Here is a 16,003-nt window from a genome sequence, read left to right on the forward strand (position 1 = left end):
CCCAAATAATGCCCCTACCCTTGGGAATAAAAGGAGTTCTGGGTCCGAGGACATCAGCAGTCGCTAGTTGATACTGAGTCGCCTGTTTTGAGGGAGGCGTGAGGTCACACGGACAGTTGATCAGCGGTTTGCTTATCATCCTGTAGGACCGGTTCCTTGTGGGCCCCTTTGACGGGCCCGTCCAAGCTCCTGGGCTTGAAGGGAATGCCGTGCGTGAGGCAGTACACGAAGTACACGGGGATGGGGAGGGTGACAGCGAGGAAAAGGGCCATCATCGCGAGCAGCACCCATGTTGGGTACTGTCGGAACACCTCCTTTGACTGTGGAGAGATGGGAGAGGGGCTCAGAACATTGAAGAGTTCCAGAAGAGGAAAGACTGTGGGAGGGGAAGAGTGGCGAGGGAACCAGGGCGGAGGACTGGCGAGCCTTCAGGGAGCAGAGAATGAGGACAGAGTCTCTAGGCAGGAGTGGACTGAAAGATTGGCCCCGCTGCCCAGGAAGGTCTGGGGTCTGGACGGGGAGGCTCACAGTGCTCGAGTCCCAGGCCAAGTAGCTCAAGGTCTTCAGAGACAGAAGGATCAGAGTGGCCATAAACAGGGCCAGCAGCACAAATGGAGACAGAGTGCACCACAGCCAGTGAAAGATGGGGTGGATGGAACGGCCCCACAGAGTCGCCAAGTCTGCAAGGAACCTGGGAGCGAGGGCCATGAGACTGTGGGAGGTCCAGTCATGCCTCACCCTTCACTGGGGGCGGGGGGCAAGGCCAGCCTGACCTTAGTTAGCATCTTTCCAATATTCTACCTCACTTCCAAACCCCTGCCTCCGCTCAAGCCTCATCCGCTCTGATTTTCTCTCAACCCCCTAAAAAAGTCAAACATTCTGCCCTGGCTGGTGTGGCTCAGTGGATTGAATACCCACCTGTGAACCAAAGGGTTGCCAGTTCGATTCCCAGTCAGGGCATATGCCTGGGTTGCAGTCCAGGTCCCCAGTAGGGGGTGTGCGAGAAGCAACCACACATTGATGTTTCTCTCCCTCTTTCTCCCTGCCTTCCCCTGTCTTTAAAAATATATAGTTTTTCAAACATTCCTCTACTGCTCCAAAGCCTTTCATGGGTACCCAGTGCCCTAGGGGAAAGGCCAAGTCTGTTTCATTCATTCCATAAATGCACGGTGATGTTTCTCTCCCTCTCAGTCTCCCTCCCTTTCCCTCTCTCTAAAAGTAAATAAATAAAATCTAAAAGAAACGAAGGAAGGAAAGGAAGGAATGAAAGGAAAAGAAAAGAAAAAAGAAAAGAAAAGAAAAGAAAAAAAGGGGTCAGCCTTCCCTGTAGACCCAAGCAATCACCTCCTGGCTCCGTAGGCCCAGGCCACAGCCACATTTTCAAATGTGACGATCAGAATTATGGGGAGGATCATCCAGTATTCACTCAGCAGTCCGATGTAGTAGATGCCTGAAGGCCGAGTGAAGAAGAGGCCACACAGGGACATGAGCACAAAGACAACCACTAGGGGAAACAATGAATGTGGATCAAGGTTACAGGTCTGGCTGGCTGAAGAGGGTAACTTAGTGGAGGTTATAACCAGGGCTGGATTAGCGTCTCATGGAAGCCGGGGTCATTGCAGGGAGTAGGGCCACAGGCCAGAGTACCTGTAAACAGCTTCGGATACTTCCTGAAAGAGGAAAAGCTGTCCTGGAGCGGGGTGATAATGCCCTGCAGGGTCCCGGTCATGACGTTCAGCCCAAAGGTCAGCAACATCAGGAAGTGGAGGGCGGTCCAGAAGACGGAGCCAGGAGCGAATGACATGGCTTCGATGAAGGCCAGGAATGCAAAGTTTGGGCCCTCCTTCACCTGTTAAGGCAGGGAAAAGGCAGACGTTAAAGTGTCCTTGAACTTAACAACAGTACAGACAAAGATACATTCTACCTTCCCTGGAAAACGCCAAGCTGACCCTCTGACACGGAAAACCAAGAATTCCACCTAGAATTATCCACAGAAGGAATTCTGCTACAGTTCTTTTTTTTCTTTTTTAAAAATATTTACTTATTTTTAGGGAGGGGAAGGGAAGAAGAAAGAGAAATAGCAATGTGTGGTTGCTTCTCCCACACCCCCTACTGGAGATCTGCCTGCAACCCAGGCATGTGCCCTGACTGGGAATCGAACCAGAGACCCTTTGGTTCCTAGGCTGGCACTCAGCCCACTGAGCCACACCAGCCAGGGCTGCAAGCTACAGTTCTTTGCATTACCAAGGCTTCAGGTTATCCTGGTGCTTCTGGGAGGGTTTTTTTTTTTTCCTGGTACTAATGATAAAGGATGAAATTTCTATTTTACAGAAGGCATTGAGGCCCTGGCTGGTATGGTTCAGTGGACTGAGCACTGGCCTGCAAACCAAAGGGTTGCTGGTTCAATTCCCAGTCAGGGCACCTGCCTGGGTTGCAGGCCAGGTCCCCAGTAGGGGGCGTGCGAGAGGCAACCACACATTGTTATTTCTCTCCCTCTCTTTCTCTCTCCCTTCCTCTGTCTCTAAAAATAAATATTTTTTTTTTTAAAGAAAGCATTGAGGAACTCTCAGCCTGGCTCACTATTTTTACTGACCTTCAAAAACTGCTTCTCTAAGTTGCATTCAACAATGTGACTGAGGACCAGGCTGCTGATGGACGGGGGCAGGCTGCTGAGCCAGGCAAAGAAGATGGTGGCCGGGTGGTGCCCCAGGTTTTCAGGGGGTTGAGCCTCGGGAGGCAATTTCCCTAGGGTTACCAGACTGGAAAGCGTTTCCGCATTTCTGGGGGGAAAAAAAGAGTTGAATCACTTTGAACCGTGTGGCTCCTTAGGACGCCGCCTCCTTTTCCCTCACCTTCCATATTAGAAAGGACATCACTAGCCTGGCATCACTGATCGGGAAAAGGTGAGCCTGGGATGAAACCAAGAAGGCAGCCACTTCAGGGTCATGAACTTGGGTGAACCTGGGGAATTTATAACCATGGGGGGCTCTGGGGGAAGGCTTTCCTTTCATCTTCTTGGGACTCTGGGAGTCCCTGCTGTAGTGATGAAGTCTATTTATTTATTTACTTACTTATTTATTTTTAGAGAGGGGAAGGGAGGGAGAGAGGGAGAGAAACATCAACATGCAGTTGCCTCTCGCACACTCCCTACTGGGGACCTGGCACACAACCCAAGTATGTGCCCTGACTGGGAATCGAACCAGCAACATTTTGGTTCTGAGGCCAGCAGTCAATCCACTGAGCCACAGCAGCCAGGGCTGGTGATGCAGTCTCTTATTCGCCCCTGACCTTTGTCCTTCCTCTCTTGTTAGACTAGTAGCTAAAAGTCGACCTCGTAAGCTTTGCACACAGAGTATCAGGGAGCACCGTGTACTTAGATGACGTGTGCATAATTCTCCCATGGAGCTCTGCTACGAGAGAGCACCTGATTGTTGGACTTTTTGTACTTCCCTGAGTCCGAGCCCCACCACTGAGGGGCTGGCCTTACTTTTCACTGCAGCGGTCTGTGATGATTGTGGCCCAGAAGCCCAGGACGCAGAAGATGGAAGGCGTGGCGAGCATCATGGAGCCCAGGTTGACCAGAGTCACAAGGAAGGCATCGTGGAGACAGTTGTTGGACGGGTCCATGTACGAGGACAAAGAGACAATGGGGCCATAGCCGAGACCCAAGGTAAACAAGACTTGGACCCCCGCATAGCACCACACATCCACGCTGTACAGAGCCGATAACTGAAAGGGAGAAGACAGGAACGAGCACAGAGGTCAAAGACGAGGAGAACCTTAACACAATAAAGGGGGGTGGACGCAGAGAAAGATAATGGGGAAAGGCCACCTAAGAACAGACAATAGGGCCCTGGCTGGTGTGGCTCAGTGGACTGAGTGCCAACCTGAGAATCAAAGGGTCACCGGTTCGATTCCCAGTCAGGGCACAAGCCTGGGTTGCGAGTGAGGTCCCCAGGAGGGGCACGTGAGAGGCAACCACACATTGATGTTTCTCTCCCTCTCTTTCTCCCTCCCTTCCCCTCTCTAAAAGTAAATAAATAAAATCTTTAAAAAAAAATGAATAGATACTACGTACCCTCTAAGGCCTGACAGAAGAGTAGGGAAGATGCACCTTACCTTGAAAACCTTCAGATGTTGAAGGCCGAATCCCGCTCCCTCTAGCAGCGGCCCCCGGACGAGGAAACAGAGCATGATTATGTAGGGCACTGGCACCAACACATACATGACCTGAGTGGAGAGTAGGACATGTCAGCAAGCATGTGCCAGTGGGGTCAACCCACAGTCACCAGTGGTAGGAAGTTCTGAGTTGGCCATGAGGAGGAGTTAGAAGACGGCTTTCAGCAGGGGCCAGGGGCCAGTGGGAGTGGCAGGCCAGAGGGAGTGAGACAGTAGGAGGTCAAGAAGTAATCATTTAGGCGAGGGCTGAGAGTATCTGAGACTGTTTAGGAACTCACAAACGGTGGCTCACCTTCCCAATGGACTTGAGCCCATTAATCATGAAAGTGCCGACTAGACACCAAGACAGCAGAAAGGGCACGCTCAGACTGAAGACTGGTGGCCCGCTGTCCTCAATGCTGTCGGAGGCCTTCAGGGTCATCCGGTACCAGAAGTACATGGAGGGTGTCGTCCGCTCACATTCAGGATCTGAGTAAGGGTATCTGGCTTTCAACACGGTTGCTGGGCAGGGTGGCCCTACCCCTCTCCGTTAGCGCTTCCCCCGCATCCCTTCCATCTCATTTCTTCTTCCTTCTACTCTCTGCCTCTCCTTTACCCCATCCTCACTCCTTAGTCCTCTTCCAAATTCCCTTCCCCTCTCACCAAAGTCACTGGAGTTCTTCAGTAGAGGACAGTGCTCCCATGGAATGGAATACCTGAAGGACTGACTCAGGTAGGTGAGGATCCAGGCATTCAAGACGTTCAAGTACAAGCCGGCGATGAGGCACACCTGTGAAGCCAAGGAGGCGGTGGCTGGGGAGGAGGGACGGGGACAGGAAAAACGAGGGAATTTGACAGAGGACTGGGGAACTGAAGGGACTTGACCCATGCAAGGGAAATCAGGGGACCCATTCCAGGACAAGGGCTGGGGTGGGGATGGGGGAGAAGGGTAGGCTCGGGCAGCCCAGGGATCCTCACCATGAAGCTGGTGTACCCCACACCACCGACCCAGGGGCCAATGATCTTCCACACACCAATGCTGCCCTGGTGCATCCTCTGACCGACGGCCATCTCCAGGAAGAGGAGAGGAATCCCAATCGAGAGCAGCAAGAAGATGTAGATGAGGCAAAAACTCCCTGTGCAGGACATTTGATGAGGGAACCATCTTGGACTTCTTTGGGAGGAGTCCAAAAGAACATTCCCCACCCGTGATGTCCCTTAGAACCACAGGCATTAAGACTCAATTATTTCCACATCCCTTACCGTCCCAGGTGTCCAGTCCCTGGGCCCCCAGTTCCTAGAAGGCCCAGATGTGTCCTTGCCACCTCCAGCCCTGACACAGACTTCTAGCCCCTCCATCCTCACGTTCAGATTTCCTCCTGCGCCTCCCTCCCTCTCGGGGTCCTCTGCGTTCAGGCCCCGCCTCCTCTCCTGTTCCCAGTGCCTAGTCTGTAGCCTCTACACGTCCCAGAGACCATGGAGTTCGAAGCCTGGCTAGGCTTCTGTCTTGCTAGCCCCTGGTGGACCCCCGATTCCTGGTCCCCAGACTTACAACCTCCGTGGTGAAGCCACAGGTAGGGAAACCGCCAAAGGTTGATTGCCCTCACGGAGTAGCCCACCTGGGCCAGGATGTACTCAACCTTGTTAGACCAGAGTGGCCGGGTATAGGGGGCCTCGCTCTTCTTCTTCTTCTTCTTTTTCTCTGGCACCTCCGTCATCTTAATTAAGGGTTTCTGTTTCAGGGCTTGGGCAGATTCCAGCCCCAATACAGAGGTTTGCTTGGGTTGGGTATACCTTTTCTGTGCCTCATAAGCCTGAGTCTCCCAGGCCTTAGCCTTCTCAGCTCGGGCTTCCAAAGTCTGGGTATCTGAAGCCCAGGCCACCAGAGACCCTGGGCCCTTGTTTTCCCAAGTGTGGCTTCCTGGGAAACTCTCTGAAAGGTTTGAGTCAGTAGATGAGGCTTTTGGCAGGGAAGATTCTGACGGCTGGGCCTCTCTCTTCAGTCCAGGCTGAACCTGTGCAGGCGCTTCTGAAAGCCCGAGGGAGGGACTGCCTCCCTGAGCAGACCTGAAGGACGCCAGAAACAGGATTTCAGATTCTAGAGTCAAGGAATGACTGAGTTGCAAAATAATCTTCAACACCTCTCCTTAAAGCAAACCTTTCATTTCTGCCCCTAACACCCCTGAAGTTCAAAGCACCCAAAAAGTACTCTTACATAAGTTTTACTTCTTAGAAATGCTTTGGTGCAAAAGATCAGGCTAGAGAAAAGCGAGCTAACAGCAGTCAGGAATCTCACTCGATGAGTCTCCGGAAACACCAAGGGGTACTCCCCACCAAGGGAGACACCATTTTCAGTGGGTTTTTTGAAGTAAAGAAACTAATTTCATATCAAATCCTCCTTGTAGCCTCAGGGGAGTAGTTTTCTCTCTCTGAGCTTCCTCATCTGTAAAACATCCAGGTCTCTGCTCAAATACCGCCTCGCCGGCAATGCCTTCCCTGCCCACCTATCTAAAATCACAGCCTCCCTACCCTGGCTGGTGTGTCTCAGTGGACTGAGTGCCGGCCTGTGAACCAAAAGGTGGCCGGTTCAATTCCCAGTCAGGGCACATGCCTGGGCTGTAGGCCAGGTCCCCTGTATGGGGGCATGGAGAGGCAACTGATTGATGTATCTCTCACACATGGATGTTTCTCTCTCTTTTTCTCCCTCCCTCCCTTCCCCTCTCTCTAAAAATAAACAAATAAAACCTTTAAAGTAAAATCGCAGCCTACCTATCGGCTACTCTTTCCATCCTAACTACTTTTATTTTTCCTCACAGTATTGCTCACCTCCAGATGTGATTAACTATCGATTGTTGATCTAGTTACTGTCTCTGTCCACCCTCCTCCCTAGCTGTTCTGTCCCCAGCAAGAGGACAGTGCTCTACCTCATGTCTCCTTTCCACTGTCTCTGCTGCTGCTACGCTGACCTTTGGTTGGCTCCTCAAATACTCTATGAGCGAATGGGCGGAGAGCGTACTGAAAAAGAAAAGAAATGCATAAAAGCGGGATGTGACAGGTTTACTAATGAATTCTAACAAACACTTAAGGAAGAAATTATACTCATTCTCTACCATCTCTATCAGAGGATAGAAGCCGAGGGAACACTTCCTAACTCATTCAACAAGATCAGTAGTACTCTGATACCAAAACCAGACGAAAACAGTACAGAAAACTACTGAACAACAGTATAAAAAGAATTAAAAAAAGAATGTATAATCAAGTGGGATTTATCCCAAGTACCTAAGATTGGTTCAACATTGAAAAATTAATTCATGTAGCCCTGGCTGGTGTGGCTCAGTGGATTGAATGCTGGCCTGAGAACCAAAGGTCGCTGGTTGGATTCCCAGTCAGGGCATGTGCCCAGGCTGGGGGCGGGGCCCCAGTAGGGGGTGGGTGAGAGGCAACCACACACTGATGTTTCTCTCCCTCTCTTTCTCCCTTCCCCTCTGTCTAAAAATAAATAAATAAAATCTTAAGAAAGTAAATAAAAATAAACGTATCCCTTAATACAAGTTTTAGGGGGGGTTGTTTGTTTTGTTTTTGTAAATTGGTCATCTTACCCTTCAGTCAGAGAACTGAGTTTTGGCAAATTGAGATTCTGCAGACTGGCCCCTTGGGACACCCGCAGAGCCCCTTGGTTTCTGGCTGACACTTCTTCCCAGGCCGGAGAGCACCTGGTGACAGCCCAGCATTGTGAGGCCCAGCATCCTCATTCCCAGCAATCGCTAGCCTGGGCCCACGCCCACGCCGTCTGGGGAGTGCTCAGGTCTCCCAGAAATGCCCCTTTCCCTCCTTCCTTGGAACTAGACCCTCCGAGGAGGAAAGGAAGGAGCTGCTGTGCAGGCTCCTCAAGGCGCTTGAAATAACCGTTTGTCCCCAACAGGGCTGTGCCGGGTTCGACCTGGGGTCTGCTGTCTGGGAACTTAAACCAGTAGGTTTCCCTGATGGACAGGGACTGATGGCCAAGGCTCATGAAGGCCGGGGCTTGGCGTTGGGTCAAGGTCAGATTCGGTGAGCAAAGGGGCCACGGCCAACTTCTTGGGCTCCAGACGCAAGAAAAGGACAAGCCTCTCGCGTCTCTTGATCCCTCAGTTCCAGAGAGGCCGAGGTGGCCAGGAGGCGCCAGTCTCGTAGCCTGTTGCCCCTTGGAGTGACCCTGGCCCCCCCTCCGCCCCCCAACCCCGCTCCCCCATCTGTGACCATCATTTGGGGATATCTAGGGCCAAGTCATCCTCACCCTAACCTCGAGGTCCGGCCTCTTCGGTCCGGTCAGTTAGGGGGAAACGAGGGTGAAGAAGCAACTGAGAAGCTCAGCGACCATCTCAGGCCACTGTGAGCCTCGTGAGGCTGGCGCGCTGGACGCTCCTCTCTGCAGCAGCCGCTGCCTTTCTCGCAGTTCCTCTGCGCATGCACCCCCTCGCGTGCCTCCCGCGTGCCCTCGCAGCCCATTCTGCCCCTCGGCCCTTTACAACCCCCTGCCTCCCACGCTCCCTCCCGGCCCGCGCATGCGCCTGTGCTGCTCTCCCTTTGCATCACAGGGCCAACTCCCGCCCCTCCTTCAACACACCTGTGCTCACACTGGCGCACACTCATGCACACACATGCACACACGCACAAACACACTCTGTCTCTCTCCCGCCCTCTCCCTCTCTCTCTCATACAGTGGAGTATTACTCAGCCAGAAAAAAATGAATGCCTGCCATTTGCAAGGACGTGGATGAAACTTGGACGGCATTATGCTAGGTGAAGTTAGCCAAAGACAAAGTGTCATTTATATGTGAAATCGAAAAATATATTTTTATTTTATACATATTTATTATATGTTTGTTTTATGTATATAGTACCAGTAGAATGGTGGTTGCCAGGGGCTGGAAATGGGCTGAGGTAGGTGGAAGGGCACAAACTCTCAGTTCTAAGAAGCAGCGCGAAGGCCCTAATTTACAGCACAGTGTCTACAGTTACTCACAGAGCGTTGTTTACCGGGAAGTTGCTGAGAGTAGGTCTTTGTGTCCCCACGACACACACACACACACACAGTTAACTATATGAAACGATGAGTCTGTTAACTATCTTGAGTTTGGCAATCATTCCACCATGCATGTGGCTATCAAATCGTCATATTGTCCACTTTAAATTATATAATCAGATATGTCAATTCCTCAGGGAAGCTGCGGGAGGGAAGCCCAGAGTCAAAAATCAGAATAGTCTTCATGTGAATTGATTTTTGATGATAATAAAAAAACAACTTGCATTTCAAGCCTTAAAAAGTAAAAATAAAAAATAAAAGATAACAGCCCTGGTTGGTGTGGCTCAGCGGATTGCACGCCGGCCTGGGAACCGAAATGTTGGCAGTTTGATTCCCCATCAGGGCACGTGCCTGGGTTGCAGGCCGGGTTCCCATTTGGGGGTGAACCAGAGGCAACCAATCGATGTTCCTCTCACACATCGATGTTTCTGTCCTTCTCCTTCTCCCTTCCTCTCCTCTCCCTGAAAATAAATAAATAAAATCTTTTAAAAATAAAGAAAAAGATAGCCCTGGCCTGGTAGCTCAGTTGGTTAGAACATCATCCTGATACACCAAAGTTGCTAGTTCGATTCCCAGTCAGGGCACAGGCAAGAATCAACCAATGGGGTCAGTGGGGAAAGGTGTGGCTCAGTGGCTCGAGTGCCACCTGCGAAGGTTGCCAATTCAATGTTTCTCTTACAGTTTGATGTTTCTCTCCCTCTCTTTCTCCCTCCCTTCTCCTCTCTCTAAAATATAAATAAATAAATCTTTTTTTAAAAAAGTCAACCAATGAACATATAAATAAGTGGAACAACAAATCAATGTTTCTCTCCCCTCTCTAAAATCAATCAATAATTTTATTATTATTTTTTTAAGGCTGGCAGATGAGATCCCGCAGAAGAGAGATCTCTAAGAGGAGCTGGTTTTCCAGGGCTTGGGCGGACGTCAGAATGGCAGGAACATCCCTGACCTACGCTGGGTATCTGTGAGGATTTGGGACTTCATGGGAATGGGGAGCCAGTGGGGTATCAGGGGAGACCTCAGAGGCTGCCAGCCATACAGCTCAGGCCTAGAGACAGTCAGGAAGGGCAAACAGGATCTAATTGCCCAAGTCTCAGGCTCAGTCCTGGCTCCTCAGGAGCCACCTCCTCCAGGGGCCCCACTGCGGTGGCAGGAAGTAATGCCTGAGGCTCAGCTTCCGCCCAGGGTGTTTAGGCACTGCCCTGCCACTCCCCTCACTCCCGGGGACCTTCCCACTTGGGGCCTGCAGCACTTTCACTTCCCCCAGGTGCCCAGCCCCTGCCCCTGCCCTGGGGAGCACCTGGCCTGCACTTTTGCCAAAAACAGGATGCAGACTCTGAGAAAGGGGCAATGAGAGAAGCGGGGGTGTGGGGTCGCTGGGCAGTAACCCACAGAGAAAGGAAGACAGGCTTGCAGAGAGAAGCGTCCAGAAACCCAGAGAGGGAGAGGATAGAGACCCTGAGGTTGGGGGAGACAGGAACCCCCTGGGGGAGAGAGAGGGACAGAGACTCAGAGAGAAGGGAACAGAGACCCACAGCGGGGAGGACAAGAGACTCAGGAGCAGGAAGAGGGGACAGATAGATGCAGAGATGGCAGAGCTTAGCAGGCAGTGAGGTCAGAGTGTCTGTGAGGTCGGCTGCTGTCCAGGGCCAGCCTGGGGTCCTGGTGCCCAGAGTAAGTGGGTACAAGTAGATCAGGAGTCCCTGTGGGTCCCCTCAGCCTGAACCATGAAGACCTTGGAGGGACTGCCCAGCATGTCCTTGGTGTCCACAAATTCCAAAACCCCTCAGGTACTGGTGTGTGTGTGTCCCAGTGGTGTGGGTGAGGGAGACAGGGACAGAGACAGAGTCAAACCACCTAGCGTGCAGGGGGAGGGGGTGGGGCTCTACCCCAGCACTTCCTCTTTCTCTGTGTTCTTCCTTTCTCTCTGTCTCTCAGCCTCTCCCTGTGTCGTTCAAGGCTTCTTTCTACCTCTCTCCCCACTGCCAACTCCTCTTCCGGTCACTCACCCCTGCAGGCGAAGATGTCGGCCCAGGAAAGCTGCCTCAGCCTCATCAAGTACCTTCTCTTCGTTTTCAACCTCTTCTTTTTCGTGAGTTGTCTCCTGGCCACCCAGCCTGGGCCCCCATCCCTGCCGCAGCCGCCCCACCCCGCATTCCTGCTTGCCCACCACCATGTTCTCATCCTCCCTACCCAGGTCCTCGGCAGCCTGGTTTTCTGCTTTGGTATATGGATCCTTGTGGACAAGACCAGCTTCGTGTCATTTGTGGGTGAGGGGGCCGGGGCAGTCAGGGAGGGCCTTCCTGGAGCACGCATGGACCCAGCCTCTCCACAGGTGGCCTCCTGGGGTCTCCCTTGTCCCAGGGAGGCCTCGCAGCACCCAACTCCCTAGGCAGCTCCCAGGCCCTGCTGCACAGCTTGCCACTGGCCCGCCTCTCCAAGCCGCAGGGTCTTCCTCCTACAAATGAGTTATGCGCATCACTAAGAACAATAATAGTCATTTCCCAGGCCCTTCCTTTAGGGGAGGCTCATGTCCCCCTCCCATAAACCTCTCCTGAGGTTTCGAGCAGGGAAGTCACATATGGGGTGTCACGCAGCAAGGAAGTAGAAGCGCAGCTAGAACAGCAATAACAATAGTAGGAAAATAATAATGGGGTAATAGTCAAACTCTTAATGGCTTGTATTGAATAAGGACTCACCCTGCGTTGAGGACTGGGTTGAACACATGCCCCCGGGGTTTCCCTCAAAACAACCCAGGAAATAGACCCCGGGGAGGGTCAGTGGGCTTATCCAATGTCCCAGAACAAGAGACGGGGCTGAAACTGCTGGGAGTGAGGAGCTGGAGGAGGGAAGAGAGACTGACAGCCAGAAGGACAGACTGAGCTGAAGGGAGGAAGAGGGACAGACTCAGCGTGGGGCAGTCAGCGCCAGGAGTCCAGAAAGAGGCCCCCCCAGGATTCTGCTCCCCCACTGCGTGGGCAGGGAAAGGGTCTACCCGGAGTTGTGCACATAAGACCCAATGTCACCGCCTCTCCTTTCCCCCAGGCTTGTCCTTCCTGCCCCTGCAGATCTGGTCCAAGGCCCTGGCCATCTCAGGAATTCTCACCATGGGCCTCGCCCTTCTGGGCTGTTTGGGGGCCCTGAAGGAGCTCCGCTGCCTCCTGGGCCTGGTGAGTGCCTCGCCCCTGCTCCATCTCTGGGGACCACCCCCTGTCCCCCCCTCAAATAGAACCCCTGCATCCTGAGGAGGGGCTCAGCCTGACCTCTCCACTTTGCCCCTCAGTATTTTGGGATACTGCTGCTCCTGTTTGTCACGCAGATCACCCTGGGGATCCTCATCTCCACTCAGCGGATCCGGGTGAGCTTGCCTGCCCCCCACCCCCACCCCCGGCAGCCAGTGGGTGCGGGGGTGGGGGGGCGGCAAGACAAACAGAGGCATGCAGGGACTAACACACAGGGACATAAGAGAGAAAGGCAGAAGAGAGGAACAGAGCCACAAAGACAGAACAGATGCAGAGACTGACAGAGGGGCACAGAGGTAGACGCAGGCAGAGAGAGACCCACATGGAGGAAGACAGACATAGCAAGAGGGTTGAGATCCAAAGGGAAACAAACAAACAAAAAAGGCAAAAACACGCGGAGAAACAGAGGCTCAGGAGGAAGACATAAATGCCTGACAAGAGATGGGAAGAGAGACAAACTCGGTAGAAACGTGCAGAGAGAGGTTTTGAGGAACAAAGGCATAGGTAGTCAGTCAGTGAGGAACGTCGGTCCAGTGAGGGACCCCTTGGGGCTGAGAGAGTGGGGAGTGGCTGGAGTAGGTGGGGCGCAGATGGGGTGGGGAGGAATGTGGGGGTCCACCCTCACTCTCCGCCTCTCAGCTGGAGCGGAAGGTGAAGGACATCATACAGGAGACGATCCAGAACTACCACGCCAACCCGGAGAACACCGAGGCGGAGGAGAGCTGGGACTACGTGCAGTTTCAGGTTTGTGAGCCCCACCCCCAGAAGGAGTAGTCCCCCCTCTAGCTCTGGGGCTCCGATGTGGCTCTGCCCTCTACCTGGAGAAGACTCTGCCCTGTTCCGGGACCCTAATATAACCCTATCTACCTGACTCACCTACTGCCCTGCCTGACGTGGCCTCACATCCGCATGATAACTGGCCCCAACGTGGCCCAGTTGCCAGGCTCCCATCCAGACCCTGGAAAGGCTTCGTCCCCTGCCTCGATAAGACTCCAGCCTCCGCTCCAAGGCCCCCTAGCGTGATCCCACTCCCTGCCCCGAGTGACGCTGGGTCCCCCGGGGTCCAGTCCTCGTGAGACTCCATTCCCTGGTCACTCATGTGGCCCCGCCCTCCCATCCACCTGCCCCCTAACTGAGGCTGAATAGCACTGCCCACCCAATCTTCCGTCCCCAGGGTGATTCTGCAGCTTCTCCCCAGCCGCAGGTCGCCTGGTGATTTGTCTCTCCCAACCCCATGTTCTCCTAATGTCCCCTGGCTCTGGCCCTGTCGTGGCCCCTGCCCAGTCCACCGTCCCCCGTCCTGCACCCACTTCAGCCCTCTATGACCACCACCTGGTCCCCTCATGCCCCAAGTCATCTAGCATCCCTCCAGCCCTGGTCCCTCTGACTCTGTCCCTCTCCCAGCTGCGCTGCTGCGGCTGGAACTCTCCTCAGGACTGGTACCGTGTCCCCAGCCTGAGCAGCAACCAGTCGGAGGTGTACCACGTGCCCTGCTCCTGCCTTAACTCATCGGCGACCAACGGCTCCGCATTCGTCGATATTATCTCCCCTCCCCAGTTCAGCCGAGTTGGGCCACCGGCTCGGCCCCGACACAGTGCAGATCTTTGCATGGTCCCTGCAAACAGCTACACCTATCGCGAGGTGGGAAGGGGTAGAACTGCTGGGAGGGGCGTGGTCCCCAGAAAGGCGGGGCCACAGCATGTGGGCGGGATCTGCGAGGTGGGTGGGGCTACGAGGTAGCACGGTACAACCGGAGGGGCGGAGCCTATAGATGGTGCAGATTCTAAGAAAAGGCAGGGCCTAAAGAAAAGGGGTGGACCTGGGATGTCGACATATGAAGGGGTGGGCTTGTTCCAAGCGAAGAGACTAGAGTACGCTGGTCATTACGGAAGAGGGGCGAGAATGAAGCCCAGAAAAAGCCCTAACTTTAACCATTCTCTACATTCCCAGGGCTGCTCGCGGAGCCTGCAAAAGTGGTTGCACAACAACCTCATCTCCATCGTGGGCATTTGTCTGGGCGTCGGTCTACTCGAGGTAATCTGGCACCACCCTCACTGGCGATTGGCTGTACGATCAATCTTCAAATAGCCCCGCCCCAAATGCGTGTCCTACTCTCGGTGCAAGTCCCTTAGTGTTAGAGCGTCAGCCAATACAGGCTTTTCTGCCGCTCCACCTGCTGCGAGACCCAGCCTGTGAGCCCTGATTGGTTGCACTCAGGGAGATAGCCCGCCCTTTCTCGCCAGGCTCCCATTGGCTTGGCCGCAATATCCCTCCCCTTTCCCGGCAGGTGAGTGTGGCGGGGCTGAGCCTGCTAGTGCGGCGCAGAGCGCTCCGCAGGAAACCGCCACCGCAAGTGCCGGGCACCGACGGTTCGTGCCCCGGGCCCGGCCTGAGCGCCGATGGCGGCAGCGGGCGCGGTGGTGTGCAGAGCAGCAGCGGGCGTAGCGGCAGTCTGTGGGGTGGCTGGGGCATGGCGGATGCTTGCCCCAACTGGGGGGACAAGGTCCCGCAGGGCAAGCTGCCCATGGCCCTGGGGCCCTGGCCGCTTTGGGATCAAGATGAGGAACAGCCTGAGACCCGGAGCACGGGCGCAGAGGTGGAGGCCGAGACGGAATTACAGGCGGAGACAGATGAGCTTCCAAAATAAAGGACCCTGGGCTTGCTTCTGATCTCACTCCTTTCCCGGCTCTAGACCTGCGTTAAACGCAGCTGGGTTCCTCCTACCCACCCTATTCCCATCTCCCTGGCCCGCCCTTGGGCATCTTTGGTTGCCCACCCCATGACCTCCAGCCCTTTTACCCTTAACCCCACTTTACTCATCTTCCCCCAAACTCCCGTCCTAGACCTCATCTTTACAACCAGGCCGGGTTCTCCCTCTAGCCCTGCCCTGCCCAAATCCCCGGCCTCATTTTCTTTCCCAGTCCCACCCCCTGACTTTCCTTCCTTAGAACCCCCACCGCCCCACCTCCCTCTCATGGCCACTCGCTCTCCACGGCTCTGATAGCGTCTCCTTTCTCTGTAGCTCAGCTTCATGTCGCTCTCCATATTCCTGTGCAGAAACCTGGACCAACTCTACGACAGGCTCGCCCGGTACCGCTAGGCCCTGCCCCCACCCCCAGAGACCCACCCGGAACCCCTCCCTGACCCCTGTAAATATTTGTTTAATCCCCAGCCACTGAGCCCTGAGGCTCCTCATTCCCCCTCGGGACCCAGGTGTCTGCCTGCCCCATTGCTGTCCCTGATCTCGTGGGACCTGGGGCTTCCTGCCACCAGCTTCCTGCCCCCAAAGATACTTCATTTCTTTGACTCATCTGTCAGCCTACCACTTCCCACAAGATTATTTTCACCCAAACCTCAAATAAATCCCCTGAGTCTTGGTGAAATAGCTTTATCCTCTGTCAATACACAAACCAATACAATTTAGGGGGGGTGGAGGGGGGCAATGTGGGGCGGGTGGACAGCACAGTAGCCCATGGCTCACGTAGGAGAGGGGATGACATTAAAAAGCCTCCCCCCACTGCTTGCCCAGCTGAGAAAC

General features: G+C 54.0%; 2 protein-coding genes across 3 annotated transcripts; one reads left to right on the plus strand and one right to left on the minus strand.

Annotated features, from left to right (window-relative positions):
* Nucleotides 1-104: 104 nt before the first annotated feature.
* LOC112310085 (orphan sodium- and chloride-dependent neurotransmitter transporter NTT5-like) lies at nucleotides 105-8,646 on the minus strand. Its single transcript, XM_024566327.2, has 12 exons — nucleotides 8,529-8,646; nucleotides 5,707-6,025; nucleotides 5,137-5,290; nucleotides 4,822-4,948; nucleotides 4,472-4,647; nucleotides 4,120-4,230; nucleotides 3,488-3,729; nucleotides 2,594-2,780; nucleotides 1,648-1,849; nucleotides 1,345-1,504; nucleotides 529-691; nucleotides 105-320 (listed from the first exon to the last, which is right to left on the minus strand). The coding sequence occupies exons 1-12, from the start codon at nucleotides 8,644-8,646 to the stop codon at nucleotides 105-107; spliced, it is 2,175 nt and encodes a 724-aa protein (XP_024422095.2).
* A 1,869-nt stretch (nucleotides 8,647-10,515) lies between these two features.
* On the plus strand, nucleotides 10,516-15,851 carry CD37 (CD37 molecule). 2 transcript variants are annotated; one of them, XM_045200383.3, is made up of 9 exons: nucleotides 10,516-11,013; nucleotides 11,241-11,315; nucleotides 11,421-11,493; nucleotides 12,269-12,393; nucleotides 12,507-12,581; nucleotides 13,105-13,209; nucleotides 13,870-14,106; nucleotides 14,416-14,499; nucleotides 14,753-15,454. In XM_045200383.3, exons 1-9 carry the CDS (start codon nucleotides 10,951-10,953, stop codon nucleotides 15,110-15,112), a joined length of 1,197 nt encoding a protein of 398 aa, XP_045056318.2. In that variant the 5' UTR covers nucleotides 10,516-10,950; the 3' UTR covers nucleotides 15,113-15,454. The 2 variants fall into 2 exon arrangements, with proteins under 2 accessions (XP_045056318.2, XP_024422217.3); XM_024566449.4 differs by lacking the exon at nucleotides 14,753-15,454 and adding an exon at nucleotides 15,488-15,851 and having other exon boundaries at nucleotides 10,537-11,013.
* The last annotated feature ends 152 nt before the right edge of the window (nucleotides 15,852-16,003 follow it).

Source organism: Desmodus rotundus, chromosome 12, assembly GCF_022682495.2.
Source record: "Desmodus rotundus isolate HL8 chromosome 12, HLdesRot8A.1, whole genome shotgun sequence".
Classification (NCBI taxonomy): Eukaryota; Metazoa; Chordata; class Mammalia; order Chiroptera; family Phyllostomidae; genus Desmodus; species Desmodus rotundus.